Raw genomic sequence first — 12,156 nt, forward strand, 5'->3', positions numbered from 1 at the left:
AGAGGTATAATAAATGATATCAGCGTCCAGTTAGTCCCACATCCCAGCTCATGGGACAGCCTTGGCGATGACTCATTATCTCTGATCCAGTCCAATCTTGCTTGAACTGCTGTCACTTGGAAATGAAGGTGAAGTTGCTGCATCCATGTGGCCTCACTGAATGAAACTCCTAGAGAAGAGATTTGCTAGAAACATCTGGTGACTGGCAGAATGGCACACTTGCAAAGAGATGACACACAAGGACACTGGAGATTCTCAGCTAATGATTGTGTTTTGGCTGCCATAGGTTTGGTAGGTCTTGATTCTGAAGCACTGGTTGAAAGAAAAACCAAAAAAGCCTGCAGCTGTGAGCTGTCCCCTTGTGTGGCCTTCATAAGTAGCACCAGTCTTCCCAGAAGTCCATGGATCCCAGTATGCTCTCCCAGGTCAACAGAGTCCTCTGCCTGAGCGAGCCCTCTGTCATCCCCAGAGAGATGGGTAGGTAGCTCCATTTTACAGATAAGGAAAAACAGTGATCCAGAGAGGTTTAACAACTTGTCCAAGGTCACCCAACTAGTAAGAGGCATGCCCATTATGAAAAGTTACTGGACTGGAACCTATGCACTTGGAGATTTGGGCCACTCCACTCCAGAAAATTTCAGAATATTCTGTTCACACGCTGAACTTTTTGGATATCATGAGGGGTGTGAAACTGCATCAACGCCTTGACCTTTCCCCAAGTCAATAATTGATGTGGGCCATACCTGGGCCAGGTTGGGATCTCCCCTCCCTCTGTCTTGCTTTCACAGCTGTCTCCTGGGGCTGTGTGTAGGGTAACAGGAGGTACTATGAGCAGTGTCTGGGAGCACAGTCATTGGAGGTCAGACAGCCTGGAGTCCAGTTCTGGTTCTGCCCCTTACAAGCTATGTGACCTTGGGCAAGTGGCTTTCTCTCTCTAAGCTTTAACATGAAGATAAAAACATAATAGAATGTGTACCATTACCAGCCCTGCCTCCCCTTTTTTGCATGTTTCTTTTTTTTTTTGGCAGTCTTTCAACAACCCTATGAGGTAGAAAGTGCTGTTGTCCCCATTTTACAGATGAGGAAACACTAATGAAATTCCCAGACCATGGACGTGTGTGTGTGTGTGTGTGTGTGTGCACGCGTGTGCATGTGTGTGTATATCTGTGTAAGGGCTGTAGCTCAGTGCCCCTAGGTGACCTTCACCTCAGCTGAAGGGCAGCATACTTTCTGTAAAGATGATAAATATTTCAGGCTTTCTGAATCACAATCTCAGTTGCAGCTCTCCAACTCTGCCCTGCCGCATAAAAGCAGCCACAGACAGTATATACAATGTGGATGTGGCTGATTCCAGTAAAGCTTTATAGAAACAGGTAGTAGAATGCACTTGTATCATAGAAACATAGTTTCTGGTCCTTGACCTAGGTGAAAGGCAATGCCTCCTGCCTGCCCAGGGCAGTCCTGTTAACTCTATTAAGCCTCCTCTCTTCCTAGTTTCTATTTTCTAAGTGGCTGAGCCCAACTTGCTGGAGAGCTGACGTAAGGTAACAACAGAAGATGAGGACACCAGGAATCTGTAGCAAATGCGGGCTGGGGACACTTTCTATCAGTAAAGTGGCCACATGCAGTGGGGACAGCACTGACATCAGGCTTACAGAAAAATGTTACACATCTCAAGGACAAGGAGACAGATATGCCTGAGTGTGACTAAGAACCCTAGTGGGGACTAGGGTAAAGGTAATAGGTCTAGATGACAGAAATCAGTAAACAAGGGCTCCAACAAAAGATCTGCATTAAGTGCTCACCACCAGCCTTCAAGGAAGATGCAACTACAAAGGGAAGTTGAGGCAGAAGTTCAAAGAACTGGGCAAAGAAGATGGGGTTGGAGAAGAAGCTGGGGATAAGTTGGGATCTTGTCTAATGGGAGGATGGGGCCAGTAAGACCCAGGCTGCCTGGGCCAGTACAAGTACAGGACTAGCCAAGCACCAGGTCTGTGGTTAAACCCAGATGGAGAAGTCAGTAAGGCCTCTGCCAGGGAAAGCAGCCAGGGCCTCCTTCCTCCGGCCTGCTTCTGAGCTCCCCTCTAGGAATTCTGGCACTCAAGACAATGTCGCAATTCAATCCTTGCTGATCCACTGCATAACCCAAGAAAAATCTGTCCCTCCATTGAATGCTTTCAATCCAATAGATATTAATTAACACATACTACATTCCAAATGTTGGGGCTGCAATCCTCAAAGCCATTGCTATTTTCTAATGAGGTAAATATAGGTTCCACTCAGTGTAATACAAGACAAAATGTTCACAGAAGCTCAGCCAAAAAACATGACCAGGGCAGAGGACAGTTCTGGCTGAAGGAAGGCCTTTCAGAAGAGTGCACTGCTAAAACACAAAGAAAGATCATTTCTGTACTCTTAAAACAGGGCCTGATGTTTTCAGAAGAGTAAAGATCTTCCACCCTGTCTTACTAGAATTCCTGTGGGACACTTAAAAATCTAGGACTTCTTTCCCCTGAGAAACATGAATCTATTAAACTTTCTGGAAGAAAAGGGATGGTTCTTCATAAGCAACACAGAACAACAACAAAAAAAGAATGGTCTCATGACCTCAAAGTCCTTCTGAGAGAATGGACCTCAATAAATCTTGTATTTCCCTCAGGAAAGGACCCAAAAGAAAGCCTTTTCCTTTTACTAACTGCAGTTTAAAGGGAGTTAGAAGTTGTAACATTTCGGAAGAAATGGCTTTCAAGAGCTAACCTCTACCTCTATAAGCTGATTTTTAAAAACCCCAGGCTTAGGAAGATAATAAAAAATGTATTTAATAGCATGTCAATATATAGCTTAAATGTGTAGTAAGCCTTCTGTTAGTCAGTGCATCACAGGGATAAAGAGATATGTCATTTGGAATGTACAGTTGAACTCTAGGTATCAGCATGGATAAGTCTTGGTGCTCTGACACTGTTAAAATTCTGCTTCATGAAATGTAACTCCAGGTGTCATGCTTGGTGCCAGTGCAGGGACCCATCCAGTCCAGTATGCAACCTATAGTTATAAACTGAATTGTACATAAATATTAACAAAAGAATAAAATTTATTATTCATAAAACTAAAGTGGTTATCATAAAGCTTACAAGAAAGTACAGCCTAGAACTAATGAGCTAAAAAACTAGTCTTAAAAGTAATAAAACTTACTGGACAGATTTGAAAAATGGCATTATAAAACAAGGAGAACAATCGGCACAGTCTAGCCACCTGATTTCTAAGTGCACTTCGTAACGCTCCTCGCAAGCCGTCACTTTTCCCAGGAGAATGACAAGAAGCTTCACTCAGGCGTCACTGGCTTAGGTGACGGGTTTTTATTGCATTGCCAAGAGTGGATTTTAAGAAAAAACACTACAAAGGTTTCAAAAACCCTATTTATTCTCTATCATCAAAAATAGCAACAGGGGGACTTATACAACTTTTCTGTGAGTACCCACCAGTCTATTTTTTTTTCTTAAAAAAAATAGAAGTTAGTTAAAGAAAAATGATTTGGTTTTTAAAAAATAATGTAAGGAAACACTTAATCAGATAGCCCAAGGAGTCATCAGAAATATGTGTAGCAAGAAAGCTTCATTTGTGGCCCTCTCCGGCCTTTGCACATCTTTTACTAAACTAGAAAGAGAATGTTCAGTACCAATATGTTCCCCAACTTGCTTGGATCAAATTGTTTTGTTTTTAAACCCATTATTGCTAAACCAGAGTGTTGACATTGAGCGCCGAGGAGTCCACTCATAGAGGATAAAATTGAGAGGCTGCTTCTGAGGACTGGATTTCCACCTGGGCCATTTTGAACTGGGTGCACTGCAGCCACTTGCGGAGGGCTGCCAGGCCAGCACTGCTCTGGCCCGAGCTGGGCAGCGTCCTTAGGCTGTGGTGGTTCACGTTGTTCTGAATGGCCTGGAGGCGCAGCTGGAGGCCTGCAGATAAGTGCTGTTAAGAAAGGGCAGATGGTTTGGTTTAGTGACTTCCTCCTAGACCTCAGGTCAGCCTAGGGGATGTCAAGGAGGCTGCATTTGAAAACAGCACTTGGCCTGGTTAAAAGGCTGTATGTCCTGCAAACATTTAGGTCTGGCAGTGCTCAGGCTAGGGAATGTGGGCTTATCCTGTGTTTCTAGGGGTCACCCTGGCCCAACCCCATCTAAATAATGACAGACTCGCCTTTAGGACTCATTGCTATGGGAGTGTACAGCCAACCGGCCAGGTTCTTGACTGACACACACACTGGTGCCCAGCAGCAACTCAGCACATGGGCCTGGTACAGTGGAGAAGTGCCCTCACTCGGCTGTCAGACTCCCCAAATTCAAATCCTGGCTTTTCAACACACAATTTGGAAATGAGGTTGACTGCCCTGTGTTAGAGTTTCCTCTGGGTAGTGCAGAGATGCTTACACTTCTTCAGGGGTTCTATAAACACAAATGAGTTAATAGTGTGCTTAGAAAAGAACATGGATGTAGTGGGTGCCTGCTACATTTAATATTACTATAATCTCCCTATTCTCATGTCAAGTGACATGAGTAAGCTAGGCTGAAAGTCTTCTTTCCCTTAGTTTGTCATCAGTTCTGTCGGCTCTTCTTTGCATTCTACCATGTAAAATTGCTATGGGCTGCCATAAAGCAGAGACGGTGGGGCAAGCAATTTGGAATGTTTTCGGGTGGGAGCAGGGGGAACTCACTTTCATGGTGAAAGGTGAAAACTAGCACTGAGATGAGCAATGTGGGCCCCTATCCCACCAGTTTCCACAAACAGACCTAAGGATGTAATTAGGACACAGAAGCTGCCCAACATTCACAGCTGCCCTGCTCTCTCAGGCTCTGGCTTTTATCAGTCCACACCCTGCCCTTCCACTAGCAGCCCTCCCCCACCACTAGGAATCCAGCAAGTCTCTGGCTTCTCCTTCCCCTGCACGCCTGGTGCCTCAGGCAGAAGGACTTGGATGGAGCCCCAGTAGCTATGCTTGCTTACCATGGAGCACGTCTGGCCCTGGTGACAAATGTCACTTCACGTGGAAATACCTTTGGTCAGGGCCTTCCCTTCCAGTTCTGGGACTCTGCCCAAATTCTTCTTCCTTTTGAAATTTCTTATGCATGAATTAAAGGAGTAGGTGCCTGCTAGCTCAATTCTGACACTCATTTAATATTTATCCTTTTGGGCTGGCAAGATAGCTCAGCGGTCTAAAGCATCTGCTTAGGCAAGCTTAGGCAGGCTCAGGGACCATGGTTTGATCCCCGGCACTGCATGCCATGCCAGCCCCACCCTCAGGGTGGGCTGAGCTGGCAATAAATAAATAAATAAATAATCCTTTTTTCATAGAATTTTCATCACAGAAAATCAATCTTAGTGGTCAGGAAACATCACTGGATATGCTTGGGACCAAATTCCTGGAGAATCCTCCAAAACCAAGATAGATAGCAGTGGAGGCTAGATTCTAATCAGTAGACTGAGTCTTCCTCAGACCCAGGTATACCCTTTCCATCTGCACCTCCACCAACAGTAAGCACAGAACAGAGGCTTATCTGTCACCTTCTTAGGGACCTTTTATTTGGTCACCAGAGTCCCTGCATTATTAACCCTCTACCCCAAAGCCAGGTTGAATTCATCCTTCTGCACAGTAAACCAAGCACCAACAGTCTCTCAGAATGGTCTGCTGTTCTCTGAAGGAAACAGAGCTTCCAAGAAGCCCCAGGGTGACTTACCTTGATATTGGACTGAATCATTGGCAACCACATAGGTATTAGCTGTATGGAGAAAGACAGAAGCCTCGTTATTATTGTCTTCTCCTCCCCCACTTTCTATTACTGCAAGGGAACACAGGCCTCACTGGGAACATAGGCCCCACTGAATCCCTTTAACACCATGTAAGGATGTGGATCCCTGTGGTGGAGCTAACTGTTATCAGCAAAGTGTCTTTCTCAGGCCAAACCCTGCTGAGATGGTGGCATTTGGAGGTTAATAAGCTCCCTATGAGTGCCTGAAATACTTTAGAGTAAATGACTGATTGTGTCTTGAAAGCTATTAAGCATAGGAAATTAAATGTGTATTTATTTAATTAAATTCTCACTTTATTAAAATAGAATTTCCTCCACAGGATCTTAGAACTGAGCCTGAAAGGAACGGCCACTACATTTGCCCATAGTCAATAAGAGGCTATTACTGGTCAGCAGTTAAAATGCTTCAGTGACAGAGAAAGACAACACAGGGGGCTGCCTGGCTGTGTTTTTGGAAGCACAAATCCAAAAAGATAGAGCCAGGCATCTGCAGAGCCTGGGTGTCCATACCCTATAAGCAGCAGGTCCCCACAGAATGACTAATCTCTTTGTAGACCCACGTAAGTGACCCTTCCTCAAGAGCCAGGGGAGTCTCCACTTGCATAGCTCCATTAGCAGTTCCCTCCTCTCTGCTTCGGTTTCTTGGTTGCATTTCAGTCTTTTAAAACACAATTAAATATCCATGGCCTTATAAATCCACAAGTCAGGGACAGAACATAACATCCCTGTTTGTTTCATAGAGATCTGGTTTATATCCAGTTTAAATTGTGAGATTTGAATGGGGACTATGGTCCAATATGTTTGGAAATGCTAGTTTCTTCATTTGGATTCTTCAGACCTTTGATATGCTGATATGCGTCATATCATCTCCCTCATTGTTCTTTCCAACTTTCCACTTCCACAGAGAGAAAGAGTTGTGATGGACTGAATGGTGCCTATGCACCACCTACATTGTATGCTAATCTGAAATGCCTCCAATTAGACTTTACTGGGCAACAAGAATGCTGAAGGAGCAGTTAATGAAGATGGGGTCATACTGAAAGAGGGAAGTTCCTAATCCAACACAGATGGGGTCCTTATAAAAAGGGGAAAGTGGACAGAGGCACATGCAAATGCACACATGCAAGGATACCATGTGGAAATGAAGGCAGAGATATACAAGCCATGAAATGCCCAAGGTTCACCAGCATCTGGGAGAGAGGGAGGGAACAGATTCCCCCTTATAGCCTTCAGAAGGAACCAGCCCCGCTCATGCCTTCATGTCAGCCACGTGCCCTCCTAGACTTAGAAGAATAAATACCAGCCTAAGATACTTATGACAGTGTCCCAGCAGTGGGCCTTACAAAGTACTCCAGAGAGCAAAGAGCAAATATGAGGTGGCATTATGCAGGAAGAAGGGCATGGGTGCCATATGATGCCACAGGGTAAGGCTGCTTAGGAGAGTCATTAAAAAATAGCTCAGAGCCCAGGCCACACATCATGAACTAACAGAGACCCTGTCCCCTGTTAAGGAAACTGGAGGTTATTCTAAATTCAATGTAACTTCTAAAGAGGGACATTTAATTCATCATGAGCAGACTGTGACCTAGAAAGCCTTTGGGGGTGAGGAAGGACATGGAAAAGAGAAGCAGGGATGACTTAAGAACAGGAATAATTTCTGGGCATGGAGAGGGTTTCTGCCTGTGGGAGCAACCTGTTATGGTCTGAGGGTGAATGTGTTATTCCAAAAAAGAGAAAGTCAAAAAGACTGAGGCAAACTGGAGGCCACTGGTGAATGAAACAAGCCACAGAACCAGGAGGAGACCTCGATGTAATGGAGAGAGGAAAAAAATGACAGAGTTCATAGTCAGACACAAGCTGCTGGTCTCACTGAATGCATCAAATGTTTCCTTAAAAATAAACTTAGTGATGTGATAAACTGTATTCCTCCTTATGTTTTGTTTCCAAGGCTAATTTGGCTGCTGTTTACCTTGACCGTTCCTTGGAGGTATGTAATTTGCTAATTTGACTTCTACTGCTGTTTCCTCCTCAACACGGGAAGCACAGTGGTCATACTGCAGTCAGCTAACACTCGGTCTCTCACATTAGTACTGTGTTTATATATGGAGCATAGTGTGTACCAGAAGGTGTCACTGGACCAAAACTCTAATTATCAGAGAATGACACACCCATTCTCATTTTAAAAACTGTGGAATCACAAAAGTTGTAGCATTAGGAACATTAGAAGTAGCTGCTGTTGGGGCCGGGGAGATAGCTCAGTAGAATAAGCACTTGCCTGGCAAGTGCAAGGGCCTGCCTGAGTTCAATCCCCAGTTCTGCCAAAAAAAAATTAAAATAAATAATAATAAAAATAATAAGTAGCTGTTGTGTGCTTATTGTGTAGTACAGTAGTGTACATTATTTTTGTTTTTGTTGTTCTTTGTACTTTACATTGTATATTTGTGTCAAGGTAGTATAAGACTCACTTTTTTAGACTTACAGAAGAATCCAACTTTTGAATATTCTCCTAGAGTAGAACTCCTTAGTAACTCGGGGGCTTTACTGTATAAGCTAAGGTAATGGGAATAGTAGTTTTTGTTTCTGAGTGGTTTATGTTTTTTCTGCATGGATATAACTTGTGATCACATGATTCTAAAATACATTTGAGGGCTGGTGAGATGGCTCAGTGGTCTAAAGCACCTACTTAGAACAAGCTTAGCAAAGCACAAGAACTGAGGTTCAGTCCCCCAGCACCACATGCCAGCCAGCCCCGCCCCCTGGTGGGCTGAGCTGACCACACACACACACACACACACACACAAATAAATAAATAAAATTAAAAAAAAATAAAATAAAATACATTTGAAAAAGACCTTGAGTTTGTGATTCACAAATCACACAAATGAAGGCATCTGGTTTAAGCTCATCACTACTGTTGGATTGTATGACCCTATTTCAGTATCATCTTGTTTCAGGAATGCTAATTTGACTTACTGAATAACATTCATTTCAGCTCCCTTTTGCTAGTGGCTTTTACAAAACTGACAGTAAGAATTAGATATAATTTACTTTCAGCTCTGTATTGTTATAATAATGTGTGTCAGATTTTTTTGTTTCTTTAGCAACAATATGTAGAAAAATACAGCACATTTTAAATAATGTATTTTTTTCACTAAAAATCAGAGTGATACTTTCCTTCTTATCTTGGTTTATAATACAAAATAAATGAAAAAGTTCATGTTTGGGTGGACTGTATTCATTTCATTTCTGCTTATTCCTATTCTTAAAATTAAAATCAGTGATGAAATATTCCCTTTCAGGCAACATGGAGTACAAACACCAGCAACAGCTAAAACTCCAGACTATATAATATTTTTTAAATATTGGGCAATGGACAGTCCAGTACAGGGGTCACTGGGGTGAAGAAACAAGGTGAGCCTTACAATAATCCAGGCTTACTACCTGGAGAGAGCATATGGGCAGTTCTACAGGGAGAAGAACCCCAGGCTCAGCCCAGCAGAATTCCTGAGCTTAGATGTCACTAGGGCTCAGGGAGGTCCACACTAGAGTGCAAAGGACAGAGGACTGCCAAGAGGAGAGCTGCACAGAGAGTGTGCCATAGGTTCCCGGAGGGTTCACTTGGGTCCTCTGCTGAAGAATGACCAGTGCACAGAGAAAACAAAACTACCCAACAATGAAGGCAAAAGAGAAGGAGGGAAGGAAAGAAGGAAGGGAGGGAGGGAGGGAGGGAATGGAGGGAATGGAGGGAGAGAGGGAGGGGGGGGAGAGAGGGGAGAAAGAGAGGGGAGAAAGAGAGAGAGAGAGAGAGAGAGAGAGAGAGAGAGAGAGAGAGATAGGTAGATAGATAGATTAGAAGGAAAACCAGTCACATTTGGCCAAAAAGACTTAGTGTTCTTACTAATCAGAGTAGAAAAATTGTAATTAATGAAAGTAAGGAGAGGGCCAGTAAGATAGCTCAGCGGTCTAAAGCACCTGCTTAGGCAGCTTAGGCAAGTTAACAGGGACCACCATTCAATCCCCAGCACCACATGCTGTGCCAGCCCTGCCCCCTGGGTGGGCTGAGCCACCCCTCCCAAAAAAAGACATAAAAAAAGTAAGGAGAATACTCATAGGATAGTGGTATGTAGTAGCTCTTATTAGCCCTAAAAACAATGCACCAATCCTATCCAACAAAGTTGTAAGGATTTAGGTCTGATATATCCTCCACATTCCTGTGCTCAGAGGTGGATCTTTTAGAAAGTGAATGGATCTTGTTGGCTGCTAACCAGTTCACAGCTGAATGTGCTGCCAGGAGGTGGGGCCTGGCTGGAGGAGGTGGGTTACTGGAGATGCGACCTGTAAGGGCATATTCTGATTGCTGGCCTCTCTCTCTCTCTCTCTCTCTCTCTCTCTCTCTCTCTCTCTCTCTCTCTCTCTCGATCTTTTCTACTTCCTGACTGCCATGGGTGAAAGAGCATTCCTTTGCCATGCCCTTCTGTCATAATGTTTTTTCCTTGAGACGTTTCTTTCTACCACGGACTAAATCCTCTGAAGCTGTAAGATAAAATAACCTCTTTCTTCTTTAAGTTTAATACTTCAGGTATTTTGCCCTAGCAAGGGAAAAGTGACTAATTAATATAAAAACTTAATGCAAGCCTCAAAAAGATAAATTATTTTAAATAATTTAATTATGTCACTGAATACAACTTGAGAACGTTTCATGAATATAAAAATGAATGTTTATGTGAATGCAAAATAAATGAGTATGAAAATTAGTACCTGAGAAAATAAAATTTACAATGTCAAGAATTTAATAAAAAATATCAAGCATACAAAGAAACAGGAAAAGGTAACTCATAACGCAAGGAAAAATCAATCAATAGGAGAAAATAAAAACCAAAATGGCACAGATAACACAATGAGTAACAAGGACAATAACACAGTTCTTATGGATAAGACCGGGCATGTTAAAGAGAGGTACTAAATATCTGAAGAAACAATGGATGACAATTTTCCAAATCTGATGAAAACCCTAAATCTACAGAGCCAAGAGCTCAGCAAACTTAAGAACAAGGATGAAGAAAACTATACCAAGACATATTGCCATCAAATTGCCTAACAATAGTAGAAAAACAATCTTCATAGCAGTCAGAATAAAAAGACACATTACATATAGATGAAAAAAGGTAAGAGTGACACAGATGTCTTCTTGGAATTAATGTAAACAAATAGTGTAGGAACAGTATTAAATTACTGGAAAACAAGAAAATCCAAAGCAATGTTAATCCAGAATTCAATATTAAGTGAAATTGAAGCCAAATAAAGAATTGATGTGACACATATAAGATAACAGCAAAAAGAAAGATAATAAAAGATAATGTTTAGATCTATAAAAAGACATGCAGTGCACTGAAAATGGCAATATAGACATGACAATAATAGAAAGTATAAATAAAGCTTTTTAAAAATTTCTTTAAGAAGTGATTGTTTACAGAAAAAAAATATGACAATGAATCACCAACAGAGTAAGGGAAAAAATTATAGCAGACTGTCCTTCAGACAAAGGACTCCTATGTAGAACATATAAAGAATTTTTAAAAAGTCAGGCCTCCAAAATCCAAACACCACGATGTTTACCATATTCATCTGAGGTGAATATACACTTCACAAATGAAGACAAATGGAAAATAAATATATGAAAAAATATTCAACATCACTGGTCATTCAAGAGATGCAAATTAAAACAATGCTGAGATACCATCTTAAGCCAGAAAGAATGGCTATCATCAAGGAGTCAACCAATAACAAATGCTGGAGGGGTTGTGGGGGAAAAGGAACCCTTTTCCACTGTTAGTGGGAGTGCCGGCTGGTACAAACATTATGTAAATCAGTGTGGAGATTTCTCAAAAAGCTAGGGTTGGAGGTCCCATTCAAGCCAGCTATTCTCCTCCTAGATATTTTTCCAATCGAACTGAAATCATCATACCACAGTGACATATGTGCACCGTTTATAGCAGCACAATTTGTCATAAGTAAATCTATGTAAAACAACCCACATGCTCGTCAACTGAGGAATGGATTTAAAAAATTATGATATTTTTATACAGTAGAGTATTACTGAGCTATATAAAACATTTTTTTAATGTAGTCAGTACAGAGTCTACAGGGTCTCACCAACAGATTGGACTTGTAGTGATTCTCCTGTTTTCAGCCTCCGAAGTGCTGGGATTATAGGCACGTGCCACCACACCCAGTCTCAATCGCCTTCTCAGCGGGCCCCAGAGGCAGGGCACCAGGGATTGAAGCCTGGTCCCTGTGTCTGCCTAAGCAGGCACTTTAATCCGCTGAGCTATCTGGCCAGCCAAAAAAA

The 12,156-nt window shown here is 42.4% G+C and overlaps 1 protein-coding gene across 3 annotated transcripts in view; it reads right to left on the reverse strand.

The window, feature by feature from the left end:
- Positions 1–3,771: 3,771 nt before the first annotated feature.
- The window catches only part of Unc79 (unc-79 homolog, NALCN channel complex subunit), a 226,234-nt gene continuing 217,849 nt past the window's right edge, over positions 3,772–12,156 (reverse strand). For all 3 annotated transcript variants that reach the window (XM_023719685.1, XM_023719684.1, XM_023719683.1), the window contains 2 exons: positions 5,736–5,777; positions 3,772–3,972 (listed from right to left, as the gene is read on the reverse strand). In XM_023719685.1, coding sequence (XP_023575453.1) covers positions 3,772–3,972; positions 5,736–5,777 — 243 coding nt within the window. The remainder of the gene's footprint in view (positions 3,973–5,735; positions 5,778–12,156) is intronic.

The sequence above is a fragment of the Octodon degus genome, unplaced genomic scaffold (assembly GCF_000260255.1).
Source record: "Octodon degus isolate 3935 unplaced genomic scaffold, OctDeg1.0 scaffold00070, whole genome shotgun sequence".
NCBI classification, from domain to species: domain Eukaryota; kingdom Metazoa; phylum Chordata; class Mammalia; order Rodentia; family Octodontidae; genus Octodon; species Octodon degus.